The sequence below is a fragment of the Oryx dammah genome, unplaced genomic scaffold, assembly GCF_014754425.2.
Source record: "Oryx dammah isolate SB20612 unplaced genomic scaffold, SCBI_Odam_1.1 HiC_scaffold_29, whole genome shotgun sequence".
In the NCBI taxonomy this organism is placed as follows: domain Eukaryota; kingdom Metazoa; phylum Chordata; class Mammalia; order Artiodactyla; family Bovidae; genus Oryx; species Oryx dammah.
This window is the reverse complement of record NW_024070213.1, coordinates 55570515-55583208: the sequence shown is the minus strand read 5'-3', so window position 1 is coordinate 55583208 and position 12694 is coordinate 55570515. Positions and strand designations below refer to the sequence as shown.

Here is a 12694-nt window from a genome sequence, read left to right as displayed (position 1 = left end):
GCACCCCACTCCAGTACTCTTGGCTGGAAAATCCCATGGACGGAGGAGCCTGGTAGGCTGCAGTCCATGGGGTCGCTAAGAGCCGGACACGACCGAGCAACTTCACTTTCACTTTTCACTTTCCACTTTTCACTTTCCACTTTCATGCATTGGAGGAGGAAACGGCAACCCACTCCAGTGTTCTTGCCTGGAGAATCCCAGGGATGGGGGAGCCTGATGGGCTGCTGTCTATGGGGTCGCACAGAGTCAGACATGACTGAAGCGACTTAGCAGTAGCAGCAGTGGTACCCTAAATGGATAGTGATATTTTGTTGTTCATTCATTAGTTAAAATAATAGTTAATGAAGACACATATGTTATGCATGGGGTAAGATGAAGACATGGCCTTTGCTCTCAAAGTATAAAAAATATAGTGAGAGTCAAGCTTTAATTTTTTGTTGTTGTTGGGATTTTATTTCTTTTGTTTTTACTTTCTGGCCATGCCTTCTGACTTGTGGGATCTTATTTCCCTGAATTATTTTGCAGGGATATAGCCCATGCCCTTGGCAGTCAGCATGGAGTCCTAACCATCAGACCATCAGGGAATTCCCATAATTTTCAGTCTTATCCATTTAATGGCAAATCTTGAGCATTTTTCTGTCATTAAAATCTTTTGAAAAAAATTTACCAGTGGCATAATGTTGTGATATACTTTAATTTATTCAGTCATTTCCCTGTTATTATTTAAAATTTTTTTACTATTTTGAGCAATGCTGTAATTAACATCCTTAAATGAAATAGTTCTTATTTTTAGTGACTTCCTTAGAATAAATACTTGAAGTGAATCCAAGAGTTATGTATTTTAAGACTTTGGATAGAATGCAGCAAAAATTCTTTCTTTGAGGACAGATTGATTCTTTACTTAGTGGTAATTTGGAAATGATACAGTATTAACACAGTGAATTTTTTTTTTTTCTAAGGTTCCCCTCTTGTAGTGTCTTTAATTGGTGCACTTTTGCGAGACTTTCCCAACCGCTGGGAGTACTACCTCAGGCAACTTCAGAATAAGCAATTTAAGAGGATAAGAAAATCTTCATCTTATGACTATGAGGCTCTAGATGAAGCCATGTCTATAAGTGTTGAAATGCTCAGAGAAGACATCAAAGATTATTACACAGATCTTTCCATCGTTCAGAAAGATGTTAAGGTGCCTACAAAGGTAATAGATGGATCAACAATCTTTGTCATCCCCTTATTTGTGGCATGTAAGCTTTGGCTTAGTACTGAGGATATTGTTACAGAGGATATCAGCAAGATAAAACCTGTGTGCCTGAGGAGGTAGGGTAGAGGATGTAGAAATCCCACTACTCTTAGTTTCCTTCAAGGATTTGGTGTTGAACTCAGGTGAGTTGCCTGTTTCTCAGTGATTTTCATGAACCTGGAGAAACATTTGACTTCTTCAGAACTTTCTCTTTTTTATCTTGATGCATATTTGAACTTCTTATCAAATGGAGATATTATTCAGGGATTTAAATACATGATTTTTTTTTTGTGTTAATCTCTTATCTGCAATCCTGGTTCACTGTACCTTGTGGCACATTAAATGCTTAAAATGATTCCTAGGTGTTATGTATCCTCTGGGACTTGGAAACGGAAGAAGTTGAAGACATATTACAGGAATTTGTTAATAAGTCTCTCTTGTTCTGTGACCGGAATGGAAAATCATTTCTTTATTATTTACATGATCTGCAAGTAGATTTCCTTACTGAAAAGAATCGCAGCCAGCTCCAGGTACTTGCATCTCTGTACATTACTTTTTTTTTTTTTTTTTTTAAGTTTTTATTTTGAAATAATTTTATACTTATAGATAAGTCTTACAGAATTTTAGTATAGAAAATAGTATAGTTTCTGTGCATGTACTTTTACTTAGCTTCCCTCAATGTTAACATCTTAATAACTATAATACAGTTATCAAAGCCAGAACATTAACATTGACTAAGTACTGTGACTTACTTTCCCTGGAGATGGGGATGGCAACCTACTCCAGTGTTCTAGCCTGGGAAATTCCACGGACAGAGGAGCCTGGCGGACTACAGTCCATGGGGTCGCACAGAATTGGACATGACTGAGCGACTAACAAGAACGAGAAAAGAACTGTTAACTGATACTTCATTTGGATTTCGCCAGCTTTCCCATTAATGTCCTTTTTGTATATCAGACTCAATTCTGTTTCCCATATTACATAATATTGTCCTTTCCTTAGTTTACTCAAATTTAGGCAAATGCCTCAGCTTGCTTTCTTCTGTGGTCCCTTTGGAAGAGTACTCACCAGTTATTTTGCACAGTGTTCCTTAGTTTGGGTTTGTCTCATGTTTTTTCTTGACTAGAGCAAGGTTATATATTTTTGGCAGTAACACTGCAGAGGTGCTGTGTGTCCTTCTCAGTGCATCATACCCAGGGTGTTGATAATGGTTCATCAGTGATAGTAACATTGATTACCTGGTTAAAGTTTCTCCACTGTAAAGTTACTGTTTTTTCCTTTTGTAATTAATGTGTATCTTGTAGGGAGATTCTCTGTACCTTTTCTTTAATATATAATTTTATTAATTTTGGTCTTTGTTTGCACGGGCTTTCTCTAGTTGCAGCAAGTGCGTGCGTGGGCTTCTCCTTTCGGTGGCTTCTGTTGTGGAGTGTGGGCCCTAGGTGTGCGGCCTTCAGTAGTTGCAGCACATGGGCTTGGTAGTTACAGCTTTCGACTCTAGAGCTGAGCGCTCAGGAATTGTGGCACATGGGCTTAGTTGCTCAGTGGCATGTGGAATCTTCACAGATCAGGGATCTAACCCATGTTTCCTGCATTGGCAGGTGGATTCCCATCCACTGTGCCACCAGGAAAGTCCTGTACATTCTTAAATAGCTTTGGAAGATGGGGTTTCTGTGATGCTTGGGTTATGAAATTGCTTCTGTCTTCTGACATGTTTCATTTGGGTTTCAGGATCTCCACAAGAAGATGGTCACTCAGTTCCAGAGACATCACCAGTTACATTCTCTTTCACCAGATCAGGAGGATTGCATGTATTGGTACAATTTTCTGGCCTATCACATGGCCAGTGCTAATATGCACAAAGTAAGATGACTCATTAAGAAACATTATTTTCTTCGGTCTGACTTTTATTTTGTCTTATGTTGAGAATTTTCTTTTACTAGTATATATAGGGTTATACCCTATGTAAGTAATTTAGTTTTTGTTAACTGCTTTTACCTGCAGTTACCTTAGTAACTGCAGTAAGTGAACCCCCTAAAAATTAACTCTCTTCATACCAGTAACTATCTTTGTGGGTGGTACAGATTTGTTTTTAAGTTTTGAGAGGAAATGGAGGCTGGGAAAGTATATTCATTCAGTAAATGTTTATGGAGTGCCTGTTGTGTACTGGTATTGTTCTTCATTATGAACAACATACCACGGGCACGAAGTCCCTGCTGTCATTGAACTTACATGCTGGGGAGATACTGATACAGGACAGATAGATTTCTCCCATGTCAAGGGATAGTAGGCGCTCAGAAGAAGGAAAAAGCCTACAGGGAGAAAGGAAGTGATGATTTTGGTATTGGGATCATCGTGATTTGCTGAGAATTTGATGTGTGTCGTAAGAGAAAGAGGAGTCAAAGATAACTTCAAGCTTGTGCAGTGGAAAGATTGGAGTTGCCGTGAACTGAGATGGGAATAGCTGTGGGTCAAACAAGTATTTTTCCAGGGATGATGGGAACATTAGGAACTCATTTGGAATATATTAAGTCTGGTGTACATATTAAGATATCTGACTGAAAATATTGAGCATATAGTTGGGTATACCAACCTGAACCTCTGGGGAAAGTTATGTTATAAAGATAAAATTTGGGAATCATCAGCACATAGATGGTATTTGAAGTCATATTCAAAATGTTAACATTTTAGAAAACATATGTCCTTTGAATAATTTTTCTATGCTAGGGTATATTGTGTCTTGATTGTGAATACGGTGTATTGTAGCCTATGTTTTTCCACCTAGCAAAATGGTTTGTTTAATAATCAACATTGGAATGATGGTATTCCAATAAATATCTGTGCTCTAATTTATTTAGCCAAACTGTAGTTGTTGAACATTTAGGTTGTTTTCAGTTTTTTCCCCCTTTATGATGATATAATGAAATTCTTGTTTGTCTTCACACCTGTATTATTTCCTTTGGAAATGCCCTGAAGTGAAATTACTGGGTCAGTGCACCTTTTAAAAACATTTGATATGTATGATAGTGTCATAGGATTCAGTTCCTTTCATTTTTTTTTAACCTTTTTTTCTTTGGAAAACGGAAGAAAAAATTAAATGAAGATCACAACCATTGCTAATGCTTTTGTGTGTGGTTTTCTAGATCATTTTGCTACTCAGATACACAAACCTGTTGTTTAAAACCAGAATGGGATCTTGATAGGAATATAGTCTTATATTTTATTTTTTCTATTTAATTGTATTTTATGGTTATCTTTTTATGCCAGTTAATATAGACTGATATAATTTTCTTTCAAGCTAACATTTTTTATATGCTTAAAAAATTATTTATTTATTTGGCTGTACTGGGTCTTAGTTGCAGCATGGGAATGTCTTAGTTGTGGCATGTGGGAGGATCTGGTTCTCCAATCAAGGATTGAAATGGGGCCCTCTGCATTGGGAAGGCAGAGTCTTAGCCACTGGACCACCAGGAAAGTCCCAATAATTTTTTAAACATAATTTTTAAAAGCTGTATACTATTTAATTGTATAGCTACATTATGGTTGGTCAGTTGCTTCGGGGATGGTTAGATTACTTAAGCACACTCAACTGACTTGTTTTCTTAGGACACGTTTATAATTGTAAAGCTGGGTTGATGATGTATACAGTTTGAATTTTCATGTAGATTGCCAAACTGTCCTCTAGAAGAGTGCTCTGATTTACATCACTGCCAGCAGTGTACAAGAATGACCATTTCCTCTGATTCTAGCTAATCTTATCATTCCTTTTAGTCTTTAAAAATCTGATAATAATAAATTGTAAATCTCTGTTGTTTCCCTTTGATTATTGGTGAGATTCATGACCATTTTTATTTTTTATTTTGTGAGTTGGCTCTCATCCATTGCCTTTACCTTTATTGGAGTGTTTGTCTTTTTCTTGTTATAATTTTTATAAGAAAAGATAAGTTCTCATCTACCATACATTTGTAAAATTCTTTTCCTGTTTTATTCTTTGTCTTAAATTTTATTTATATTGATTTTTAACATACTGAAGATTTGAGCTTATATGTAGTTAAATGCATCACTGTTTTTCTTTCTGAAATTTTGTTTTGGTGTCATGTGTATGAAAATTTCCTTCACCCCAGGGTTACAAAAATAGTAAATATCTGTATCTTCTGGTGGTTTTTGAAGTTTGTTTTATATTTAAGTCTTAATAGTCCAACTAAAATTTGAGTTAAGCTGTGAGGTTCATTTTCTGTTTCTTTGGAATTATTAATGATATGTTCCTTTTTGTCCTTAAATTCTAGATATCTGCTAAGTTTCTCTCAGTAGTGTTAGTGTAATGATGGTAGATTTAAAATGCTTTGGTCTCTTTAACAGTACTCCTGATCTTACTTCTTTTTTTTTTTTTAAAGGAACTGTGTGCTTTAATGTTTTCCCTGGATTGGATTAAAGCAAAAACGGAACTTGTAGGCCCTGCTCATCTGATTCATGAGTTTGTGGAATACAGGCATATATTGGATGAAAAGGTATATATTAATATTAAAAATAAGTCCTTAAAGGACATACATTTAATTCTAGATTTAATATTGGGGATGAGCAAAATAGAAGGGGTGAAGAGCAATAATTTCCTCACGTTAATCTGTATTAGTCTGATTATTTTGCCTACTCTCCTACTGGGAATGTGGATAGGATTGAGATTTGAAAGCTGGGAAGTAAACTGTTCAGTGATTTTCTTCTTTTTTTCTAGGAAAAAGAATGTGTTAGAGCAGTACTTTGATAATGAGATTTTTTTTACCCTGTGTTTAAAAGTCTGAAGAGGATCACTGTGTATTTGTTACCTAATGGTTAGCTATTTAATTTTAGCTCATATAGAGAATATTTAAGCCTTTAATGTGACAAGATCACAGAAACAGAAAAATGTCTGATCTTGGCTCTGGTTATGTTTCTAAGCAATTCTATTTTGTTCATAGGATGGTACAGACTGTGAGAATTTCCAGGAGTTTTTATCTTTAAATGGGCATCTTCTTGGACGACAGCCATTTCCTAATATTGTGCAGCTGGGCCTCTGTGAACTGGAAACTTCAGAGGTTTATCGGCAAGCTAAGCTGCAGGCCAAGCAGGAGGTCGATAACGGGATGCTTTACCTGGAGTGGGTGTAAGTAGGTTAGGAGAGAAAGCAGAGGGAGCAGAGTGCTGACTATGTCATTATTTCTCAGGTAGCAAATACATTCACTCCAGGAAGATTTAACTACTTCCTAGAAAGGGCTCGAACTTTTAATAAGCATTCTTTCTTATTGAAAAGTTCTAGAAAAGTAACAATGTTTTCAAAGAGTCCGTTGAAACAGATGCTTGCCTATAAGTTGACTTTTGACAAGTCATCCTAAATATTGGTATAAATGCTTTACTTACTGTAATACAATGTAGTAGCAAAGAGCATTGTTTTTGAAGCTACAAACATGGGTTTGTGACTCAGTTCTGGAACCCTAAGAGTTTTGTGATTTTTGAACAAGTTACAGGGTTACTTTCCTTTTTCATACATCAAGTAGTGATAACAAACCTTTAAAATAAGTTCTGTTTTTGTGACGATTCAAATGAGATATTGGATATAAAGTGATGAGTACTTTGCCTGGCATATAGCCCTTATTGGGCTTCCCTGGTAGCTCAGCTGGTAAAGAATCCATCTGCAAAGCAGGAGACCCAGGGTTGATCACTGGGTCAGGAAGATCCCCTGGAGAAGGGAATGGCTACCCACACCAGTATTCTTTTCTTTTTTTTTTTTTTATACAGGATGACAGTTTTATTTTCCACAATTGTAGTGATCTGATTTTTGTGCTTTTTAAATTGATTAATTTATTTTACTTTACAATATTGTATTGGTTTTGCCATACATTGACTTGAATCCGCCATGAGGGTACATGTGTCCCCATCCTGAACCCCCCCTCCTACCTCCCTCCCCGTCCCATCCCTCTGGGTCATCCCAGTGTACCAGCTCCGAGCACCCTGTGTCATGCATCAAACCTGGACTGGCGATTTGTTTAACATATGATATTTTACATGTTTCAATGCCATTGTCCCATATCATCCCACCCTCGCCCTCTCCCACAGAGTCCAAAAGACTGTTCTATACATCTGTCTCTCTTTTGCTGTCTCACATATAGGGTTATCCTTCCTTCTTTCTAAATTCCATATATACTGTATTGGTGTTTTACTTTCTGGCTTACTTCACTCTGTATAACAGGCTCCAGTTTCATCCACCTCATTAGAACTGATTCAAATGGATTCTTTTTAATGGCTGAGTAATATTCCATTGTGTATATGTACCACAGCTTTCTTATCCATTCATCTGCTGATGGACATCTAGGTTGCTTCCATGTCCTGGCTATTATAAACAGTGCTGTGATGAACACTGGGGTACACGTGCCTCTTTCAGTTCTAGTTTCCTCAGTATGTATGCCCAGCAGTGGGATTGCTGGGTCATAAGGCAGTTTTATTTCCAGTTTTTTAAGGAATCTCCACACTATTCTCCATAGTGGCTGTACTAGTTTGCATTCCCACCAACAGTGTAAGAGGGTTCCCTTTTCTCCACACCCTCTCCAGCATTTATTGCTTGTAGACTTATGGATTGCAGCCATTCTGACTGGGGTGAAATGGTACCTCATTGTGGTTTTGATTTGCATTTCTCTGATAATGAGTGGATGTTGAGCATCTTTTCATGTGTTTGTTAGCCATCTGTATGTCTTTGGAGAAATGTCTGTTTAGTTCTTTGGCCCACTTTTTGATTGGTCTTTTATTTTTCTGGAATTGAGCTGAAAGAGTTGCTTGTATATTTTTGAGATATATTGAGATATATATTTTAATTCTTTGTCCGTTGGTTCGTTTGCTATTATTTCCTCCCATTCTGAAGGCTATCTTTTCACCTTGCTTATAGTTTCCTTTGTTGGGCAGAAGCTTTTAATTTTAATTATGTCCCATTTGTTTATTTTTGCTTTTATTTCCAATATTCTGGGATGTGGGTCATAGAGGATTCTGCTATAGTTTATGTCAGAGAGTACCCACACCAGTATTCTTGCTTGAAGAATTCCATGGACAGAGGAGCTTGGTGGGCTCTGCCTCTAGGTTGCCTGGGCTTGACTCCTAGCTCATGCTGTTTTTCAGTTGTGTATTATTAGAAGAGAGTTACTCAGCTTCTCTTGCCTAGTGGTACTATTTCATAGCATTATTGTGAGGATTAAATGAATATGTGTGTATATGTAAAACATAAAGTTGTTGGTTGCTTAGAATAGTACTTAGATCTTAGTGCTCCATGAATATTAGTAGTTGTTGTTAAGAATAAATAGCATTTAGTATTTTGCCTGGTTTATATAGGTGGTATAATATATACAGTTGAATTTGTGTCTTAGTGACTAAAATAGAATTGTAATACTTGGTCTCATAATCAGATGGACATAGATTTAGTTCTTGTTCTCTTTTGAATTGTTGATTTTGTTTTTTCTTTTTTTTCTCAATTCATCAGTTGTATTTCAACCCTCTGATGCTTAGTCATTCATAGCTGTATCATTGTTTTTTCTTTTTTTCTGGGTCTGTGGCTTGTGAGATCCCAGTTCCCTGACCAAGGGTGGAATCCGTGCCCCCTACAGTGGAAGCATGGAGTCCCAACCACTGGACTGCCAGGGAATTCCCTTTATAGCTGTATTTTTTAAATTAATAAATTGATTAATTATTTTTGGTTGTGCTGGGTCTTTGTTGCTGCATGGCTTTTCTCTAGTTGTAATGTATGGGCTTCTCATTGTGGTGGCTTCTTGTTGCAGAGCGGGGGCTCCAGGGTGAACAGGCTTTAGTTGTTGTGGCCCTGGGGCTCTAGAGCTTAGACTCAGTAATTGTGTTGCACAGGCTTAGTTGCTCCACAGCATGTGGGATCTTCCTGGGTCAGGTATAGAGCTCATGTCTCATGTATTGGCAGGTGGGTTCTTTACTATTGAGCCATCGGGTAAGCCTTAACTGGGTTTGACCAGGTCACGTTCAAAGAAGCTATATTTTTCAGTACTAGAAAGGTTTTCTGTTCTTTCTGTAGAAAGTTTAGGTTCATATAAACTTAATTTAACTGAGTTTCAGTTTTCAAAGAAATCATTTATTCACAGATTCATTTGTTATTTAATACTTTTTGGCTATATGTGGATCATTGTGACTGGTCAGTTTCCAAATTTTGAGAAATTGAGTAGATAGTGGAAAGTAGTTTCTTAATCCTACTCTCTAAACTTTGCTGGTAACTTACCTGTTTATCCTCTGGATTCTCATCACTCTAGTTCTTGTAGCTTGTTTTTTATCACTTCTAGTGAAGTTTAATACTTCCTAGGCAAGATTTAGGAGAAGGCAATGGCACCCCACTCCAGTACTCTTGCCTGGAAAATCCCATGGACGGAGGAGCCTGGTAGGCTGCTGTCCATGGGGTCGCTAAGGGTCGGATACGACTGAGCTACTTCACTTTCACTTTTCACTTTCATGCATTGAAGAAGGAAATGGCAACCCACTCCAGTGTTCTTGCCTGGAGAATCCCAGGGACTGGGGAGCCTGGTGGGCTGCCATCTATGGGGTCCCACAGAGTCAGGCAGACATGACTGAAGCGGCTTAGCAGCAGCAGCAGGCAAGATTTAAGTCTGATTTACCTTTGTGTTCCCTTTTTTCCTTTGGTCTATTTTGTGTGTGTCACTTGCTTAGAATAGGTATTGTTACTTACATTTGCACATGAGGAAAAGGAAACTTACTAGCTTATGTTATTTGTGTAACACATCCAATAAGTAGTAGAACTAGGGTGGCCTTTTAGGTTTGTCTGACTCCTAACCTTTGACTCTTAAGATGATACCATTTAACATACTTACTCATAGTGACTGGGGTGTGTGTGTGTGTAATTCAGACACTGTTCTAATACTTTCCCCTTTTAAGTATGTGCATTACATCCCTTTATCCTTTAGCCCTAAAGTAATATAATATATATAGTAGTGGAGTAGTATTTAGTAGATTAAGATACAAAGAAAATGACATTTTTTCCCTTTATATTGTAATAATTAGAGAAGAGCAGTTTTAAATGCACATCATAATGGTGGGTGTAATGTCATATTTTAGTTAGGGAATGAGCTTCATTTTGGTATAACTCTTTCCTTTTAAAAAAGATGGAGATTTTTTTGAGGTTTTTCCTTTCATAATGTTTTCTCTGCACATGTTGTTATTAATGTATCAGAGGAAAATAAATGACGTGTATTTGATTAACTAGATATTTATAATACATGATAGGTTGCTTGATATAGGGTAACTTTTATCTTAAAATGTGCTTTCTGTTATACTTTTTTACTTCAGGTGATTTCTGCTGTCATTTACATGTTGGTAATGTAAGAGTTTTGTATTTTTTGGAGCATAACTGTGTTAAAAGAGTTTATTATGGAAAGAAAATGATTACTTTTATTTATTTGGTTTCTGTTCAATTTTTCCTTATATTTAGAAACAAAAAAAACATGAAGAACCTCTCCCGCTTGGTTGTCCGCCCCCATACAGATGCTGTTTACCATGCTTGCTTTTCTGAAGATGGTCAAAGAATAGCTTCTTGTGGAGCTGATAAAACTTTACAGGTAAACCTCTCTCTTGAGAAAAAGTGAGTCATGTACCTAATACTGGGTGTATTTCTTTCTTTTTTCTTTTTTGGCCGTGCCACATGGCTTGTGGGATCTTAGTTCCCCAACCAAGAATTGAACCTGGGCCCTGGCAGTGAAAGTGCCGAGTCCTAACCATTAGACTGCCAGGGAATTCCTGTGTACATATTAGAGTATATTTCAATTCTGAAACTCAAGAAAATTACACATTAGGAGTAGAGGAACATTCAGATCTCTTAAATATCTTATGAAAGATTTCCCTATAAATTTAAAAGATATGGTGGTGTGTTTTCATAATTCTAAACTTGCCAAGTGTTGTAGAAGTGCCTTTTACCTTAGCATTCAGTTACTGTCACCCATATGCCAGCTAATGGTAATGAGGAAATGATCACTTGGTTAAAGGACAGAAGGATGTCACAGCAAAGTGAACAGGGCTCTGATTAAAAAATGCTGATTAAATCAAATACCTGTTTTATCACAGGCTTGGGAAAATTTCTGACTGTAATAGGAATTGAACTAGACTATTTCCTAAGGTGCTTGAAGGTGCTTTCTTTAATTTCTCATTTGTTTTCAGACAGCATGATGGAGTGCTTTTCTTTAAATTAGTATTGAACCTTTTGATTTTGAAGGAAACAAAAATTAGTTTAGAACACTTAAATTTAAGATTACAAAGGACTTCCCTGGTGGTCTAGTGGCTAAGACTCCACGTTCCCAGCTCAGGGGGCCCTGGTTCGGGAACTAGATTCCACGTGCTGCAACTAAGAGTTCATGTGCTCCAACTAAAAAAGATCCTACATGCCGCAAGTAAGACCTGATGCAGCCAAATAAATAATATTCAAAGAAAAAATTAAGCTTGCAAGACTGTGATTGTAAGCCTTACTTCTATATGTGTACTTGATTACCACGTGTATTAATTTGGCTTTTGAGCCACAGAAGCATATTGAATAATTTGTTTTCTGTTGATTGTTAAGAATTTGCTAAGCTGTTTTCAAGAACTGAAGCTATCCTGTCAGTTCTTTTTATTGATGTTATAAACATTTAACAAGAGACAATTTTCTTTATGTTAAGGCATATGAATTCTGACAAATTTTGACTTTTTTTGGATTGATACTGCCAAGGTTCACTTCTCTTGCAAAATAATAGTGTTTAAGATCTTTCAAAGAAATACTTTTTATTGAATGATGACTCATGGGTAAGCAGTTATAGTAAAAAGATCTTATTGTTGTGTGTATAGGTATTCAAAGCTGAAACAGGAGAGAAACTTCTAGAAATCAAGGCTCATGAGGATGAAGTGCTTTGCTGTGCATTCTCTGCAGATGACAGATTTATAGCAACCTGCTCAGTGGATAAAAAAGTGAAGGTATGGAACTATTTTCCTCTTGAGTTGTAACCACCATAAAATTGATTTTCTTTTTCTGTTACTGAGGGACTAGAATAAGTTGGGTTAAAGGACTCTTGCCTGTTGATCTACTCACTTGAGGCCAACCAGTTTTTATCCATTATAAATTAATGCTGTCTAAAATTTTTTATTTATAAGCACCAGCAAAAATGCCTAAGTTGATCAGCCCATGATATTTATCAGGCAGCTGGGAAAAACCATTTCAGATTAATGAATTTGCCTGCCATTTATTCATCAATCTGTGAGTTAAATATCAGTTGAAATCTCTGAGTGTATTGTGATCGGAAGTGTTGTTGCACAAAATTATTGTCTGAGTTGATTCCTGTTGTAAAATATATAATCTGTAAAATGCAACCCAGATTTTTTATCTTTATGAACTGTCTTGTATTCAGTGCAAAACTAGATGAATAAACATAATAACAATCAGGTTAC

General features: G+C 36.7%; 1 protein-coding gene across 3 annotated transcripts in view; it reads left to right on the top strand.

Moving 5' to 3' along the window:
- Positions 1–12694, top strand: part of APAF1 (apoptotic peptidase activating factor 1) — an 80473-nt gene that overhangs the window by 21180 nt on the left and 46599 nt on the right. For all 3 annotated transcript variants that reach the window (XM_040234927.1, XM_040234925.1, XM_040234926.1), the window contains 7 exons: positions 960–1198; positions 1603–1770; positions 2972–3103; positions 5635–5748; positions 6193–6377; positions 10716–10842; positions 12098–12223. In XM_040234927.1, coding sequence (XP_040090861.1) covers positions 960–1198; positions 1603–1770; positions 2972–3103; positions 5635–5748; positions 6193–6377; positions 10716–10842; positions 12098–12223 — 1091 coding nt within the window. The remainder of the gene's footprint in view (positions 1–959; positions 1199–1602; positions 1771–2971; positions 3104–5634; positions 5749–6192; positions 6378–10715; positions 10843–12097; positions 12224–12694) is intronic.